Source organism: Austrofundulus limnaeus, unplaced genomic scaffold (assembly GCF_001266775.1).
Source record: "Austrofundulus limnaeus strain Quisiro unplaced genomic scaffold, Austrofundulus_limnaeus-1.0 Scaffold295, whole genome shotgun sequence".
Taxonomy (NCBI): Eukaryota; Metazoa; Chordata; class Actinopteri; order Cyprinodontiformes; family Rivulidae; genus Austrofundulus; species Austrofundulus limnaeus.
In genome coordinates, this window is record NW_013952697.1 from 74,859 (window position 1) to 80,371 (window position 5,513).

Genomic DNA, 5,513 nt, shown 5'->3' on the forward strand with positions numbered 1-5,513 from the left:
TGTGATAAGTATGTTTTGGGGTTAGTAATTACTGTGGSAGGAATAAAAAATTGAATTACTGTGGTTGGGATCTTAGAAAAGTAATTATACTTGGGTTTGTGTTGACATATACATTTTTAAATACATTAAAGAGTTTTTTTTGTTTTATTGATAATTTAATTGATTAGTGACTAATCAAGAGGAGGACAGTTGTGGTGGAACTAATACTTTTAGGTTTAAGCCAGTTATTCATGACATCCTTTAATGACCTAGGTTTTCATGACATACTGTTCATCTGCAGATAGAATGATTAAAGTCAGAACAAGATTTGCTAWCAACAGTCATTCTTAGATATCACTTGTGTTTATCTTTGTGTTTTCCCTTGACCTTGTATCAAATCTTGCTAAGATGACATAATGGTGTTTGTTAATATATATATATGAGGCCCCTCAAGTGAGTGACACAGTGTTCACCATTGAACAGTTAGTAGTGTGGAGAGACAGTGACAGAGGGAAGCAGAGGCACAGAGACAGGGCAGGTTGTTCTCTGTGTTTCCTGTTGTTACAATAAAACTCAGCTGATCATCTCACGGAGTACCTTCATTCTTGGACCACGTATTTCTGTTTTTGTTAAATAAATTTTGCCATAACAGTATGGTATTCAAAAATGGTTTCAAATTAGACTGTACATTTGGTAAATTTCTTTAAAGGGATCCATGATTAGTTGTAACATTAGACTTTGATAAACATTTATTTTAACCGTAAAACAAAGACTGTAAAAATACTGTAGGCTGTTTAGTTTTTATCATTTTTAAACTAAATTTTTAAAAATATATTACACGGACTGAGCCATTTTATTTGCACGCAAATAAATGGGTAAATGATGACGTGGATACGTCCTCTGTGTGAGGCTGCTAGTGAGCTATATCCACCCTGAAGGTTAATCTTGGACAATATCTGACGATCGGCTCTTTTAAATGAAACCAGAAAGCGTTGACAGAGAGGAGAAGGTAGAAATGACTCAGCCTGTAACTGAAAATATGGATGGAGGACAACAGAGCTGCTTCATGGAAGAAGAACCTCAGCTTAGCCTGTTAGCCTTTGCACTAGTGCCAACACTATCACCATATACATATATGTATTAGCTCAGCGCTACACATTCTCCTCTTGTCACTGAGGTCCTCCATCTAGATGACAGAGAGGGGAACACAAAAATGACTCAGTCTGCAACTGAAAATATGGATGGAGGATCTCAGTTTAGCTTGTTTGTTTGTTGCGCTAGGATTGGCGCTAAAGCTAACAGGCTAAGCTGAGGTTCTTCTTCCATGAAGCAGCTCTGTTGTCCTCCATCTATATTTTCAGTTACAGGCTGAGTCATTTCTACCTTCTCCTCTCTGTCAACGCTCTCTGGTTTCATTTAAAAGAGTCGATCATCAGATATTGTCCAAGATTAACCTTCAAGGTGGATATAGCTGCTCACACCAAGGACCTATATGCCATCATTTACCCAGAATGCTTTGTTTGTAAATAAAATGGCTCTGTCAGTGTTAAAATATATTTGTAAAACTTTACAAAACTAAACATCCTACAGTATTTTTACAGTCTTTATTTTACAGTTAAAATATATGTTTATCAAATAAAGTATGTTACAAATAATCGTGGATCCCTTTAACGTTTCAAAACTAAAAATGAAACATATACCAAAATGGTGGATTTTAAGTAAGTTAAAGATATGGTTTGACAATAATAAATTATCACTAAATTTGGACAAAATGAAAATCATGGTTTTTGGGAACTGTTCCAAAAATACTGAAATCCAAGTCCAAATAGAGGACRTAACTCTAGAAAGGGTTTTTGCTAATAAGTTCCTCGGTGTAATAATAGATGACAAAATCAGTTGGAAACCTCATATTACACATTTACAGAGTAAACTCAGTAGAAGCATATCCATATTGGTTAGAGCTAGACATGTATTGAATGCTGAATCACTTCATATTCGATATAACTCTCTGATTTTACCATATCTATCATATTGCTGTGAAGTGTGGGGAGTTAATTACAAGAGCTCTTTACATCCGGTAACCATCCTACAGAAACGAGCCATTAGAATAATCCATAATGTTGGTTATTATGAGCACACAAACCCACTCTTCATAAAATCCAGAATTCTCAAATTTGAGGAGCTTGTAGAATTTAAAATGGCTCAATTTATGTTCAAAGTATCTAAAAAGTTGTTACCTGAGCACATACAGAGCATGTTTTCTGAAAGAGAAGGGGGGTATAACTTAAGGGGTCACTCAAACTTCAAGTTCCGCAATTTCCAAACAACAAGAAAAAGCTTCTGTATTTCAATTAAAGGTGTAAAGTTATGGAACAAGTTAAATGAAGATTTAAAACAAAGCAATAGTTTAATACAATTCAAAAGAAAATACAAGGAGGTCATTTTCAATAGAAATACACATATGGGTGAGAGAAAGCAATAATGTGTTTATTGCAGATAACAACTTGGTGTAAGGGTTTGGAAAATGGGAAATGGGAAGCATAAAATGGGAAAATGTATAGGTAAATATTAGTAACTACTGACTGCCACTTGGACTTTGATTTTTTTAATGTCAGTAGGACTGTAAAGTTTTCAAGTGTTTAGGGGGTAGGAGTTCATAAGTTCTTGCTTCTTTCTAACCCATTTTGAGCATGATATGTTAACTGAAACAAAAATCTGTATTTTTTTTCTTTTTTCTTTTTTTTATGCACTTCTTGTTACTGTGCACCATTTTATTGTTATATTGTATCATGTTCGAATAAATTTCATTTAATTTCATTTCATTTCATTTTTAAAATAGTTTTTGCAGCTTTTTGTTCTTTTAAAAAGTAAATTAGAGTAAACCTTTGAATCATTGGTGGCCAGATTTAATGTTGTTGAAGACTACCTGACTGTGAACATGTGAGGTAGACTTTCTCCATCTGTTCACCTTCAGCGTCCCAAACTTCCTGTCCTTTCCCAGTCCTCACTCCTGCTGCCTTCCAAGCCTCCACGGGTGCATGCCAGTCCTGCCTCCCCCCAAGCTGTGCCTGCTGAGGGATGACCTGGCGCTGGATCTGCTGGAGGCACACAGAACTCCAGGCTATTTTTACTTAGTGCCAGGAGGATGAGAGGGGCCAGGTGGGCAGTGGGGTCTCACAATCCTCCCTCATTCTTGGTGGATGTCATCCAGGCTTAGGTAAGCACCACCTCACTGAGGCTCCATGCCTAAAGTTTACACCACTCTGAGCTTCTCCCACTCCTGCTGCCTAATGCCTCGTTACCTCAAAGTTGAAGTTAAAATGTTAAAAATACTTGTTACTAAGCTATAGCCTTTATTGGTAATAATGATAATATACAACTGTTAAAGTCAGAGACTATTATTATGAGTAGACCTCAGACTGGAAAGTAAAGTATGAAGTCAGAACGAGACCCACTTCCATGTTGGCTGGTTTTAAGTTGTGCCCCATCTTAATAAACAAACAGAACACCGTCCTTCATAAAAAAAGGGAAAGTACTCCTCCACTTCCATCTTCACCTCCAGACACTTATTAGATGTAGAGATCTATCAGATCTTATAGAAGAAATGCATCCTAAAACATGAAATCCAGAACATTAAAAGGGTAATTTAGGAAATATAAGGGCCATACAATATAATGGAAAGTCACTATATCATTTATTTAGTTAAGTAGTGTTTATTTTATACAAAAACCCACATTATTATAAACTTTAAGGTCAGCAGGAAGGCATCAAGGAAAAAATGTCATGTTTAGGACAATTCTGTGTTCCTGAAGTGAAATAAATGCAGAGTTTCCAAACTCAGAGTAATTGTTTTAAATATTTGTGATTTTCTATATTAATTTAAAAAATCCTTCCTATGATTTATTTTTTTTTCATAACCAAGCAGCTCTACTATAAATACTAAATAATTTACACTCTTACAAGCAACAGTTTTGGACCTTCAAGAACTTTTGATACAATTTTTTACACAGAAATAGTTAGAAGCTCAATAGGGTTTCTGTCTGTCTCATAAGGAGTGCTGCTGTGTGTGGCTGCAAGATATATCAAAGATGTATTGTGATTGCGCCATCATTGCTCGTCATATGATAACAACAACAGGGCGATATGGTGAGAGCTGTCGCCTCAGAAAAAGAAAGTCACAAGTTCGCCTCCAGGCTGCTGCTGCCTTTCTGGGTAGAGTTTGTACGTTCTCCCTGTGCACACATGGGTTTTCTTCAATGGTTCAAGCTCATAATACATCAGACAAATAGGATGTGTGAGTAATGATGTATAAAAGTAGTGAAGGACTTCACCCACTGTAATTACACCCACTGGTGAAAACTGAACAATCAATGACCAAGCCTTGGTCTGAAGAGTTTTATCTAACTATAACAGGCAACAGAAAAGGGCAGACGGGTGGAATAATAAGATCATGAGAAGCAATTTTAAATAATCATAATGACAAAATTTAAATCTGTTGAAACAGACTCTTACTAGAACAGGATGAATCTACAATTCAACATCAAAAACTTGTGTTTCTGTGCCAAATGTCATTCGATCCAATCAATATGGAAATTAACACTCTGATCCACTCCCATTCCGCCAGCATCTATTTACTCTGAGCCGAGGCAGCAACTATGCAGATCACTGTGGGTTTACTGGTTTCCTCTCTGCATACAGGAAGGGTTTCCATCATGCTGGGCTCTGCGAGGCGATGCTTTATCTGTGTTACATCTCAGTCACAGCAGGCTGCCATGTCTCTCCACACCATCTCAAGCCTGACCCAGATTTAGGAGCAGAGATGTAAATTACAGATTTGTTATCAGCTACCTGAACAGCCCTGTGTGCGTTAGGTGGAGTCAGCGTGTTGTGATTTGGATTGACTGCGGGTCGTCGGCGTGTTGCAGAGTTTCCCATCTGATGATGATAATTCGGATGTGAAAATTATCCTGTAGCTGCGAGTTCCTGTGAGTGTCTCACCTTCGACTTGAGTTTAATGTTGAGGACATGCTGTCTCCCGGAGGAGTCCTCCGCTTTCAGCTTCAGAGTTTGGAAGTTTGTGTCTATGAAAAGCATCCTGTGGATGGACAGAAAGAACACAAAACATAAATCAATCTGTTTGCAGAGAAACATGAACTGACAGCAGTGATCGTCATTAATCACAGCTGCAGAGAGCAATATGGAGACATCCACACCAGATGTAAATCTATTCCAGCTACATCTTAGGCGACAAGAACATGACCACAAGCTGCTCCTCTCAAATATGTTCTCCTTTTTAGTGCTTTAATAAAAAGTACAACACCTTCATTAAAGAGTAACTTACCCCAAAATTAACTTTTTTTAGCTGATAAACTGTCTAGAATGTGTCTAAAATGTTATAYAGTACTGTTTCTGTGCTAATTTTGATGTTTTTGTGTGTATTATATTGTGTGTGTGTAATATATTGGTTAACGGCTCTCCGCTGTGACGTGTCTTCCCCACAGTTTCATCACAGCGGCTGTGTTCTGGTATAAAAG

At 37.2% G+C, this 5,513-nt stretch overlaps 1 protein-coding gene across 3 annotated transcripts in view; it reads right to left on the minus strand.

Annotated features, from left to right (window-relative positions):
- Window positions 1-5,513, minus strand: part of fancl (FA complementation group L) — a 52,416-nt gene that overhangs the window by 19,865 nt on the left and 27,038 nt on the right. For all 3 annotated transcript variants that reach the window (XM_014021493.1, XM_014021494.1, XM_014021495.1), the window contains one exon: window positions 4,978-5,074. In XM_014021493.1, coding sequence (XP_013876947.1) covers window positions 4,978-5,074 — 97 coding nt within the window. The remainder of the gene's footprint in view (window positions 1-4,977; window positions 5,075-5,513) is intronic.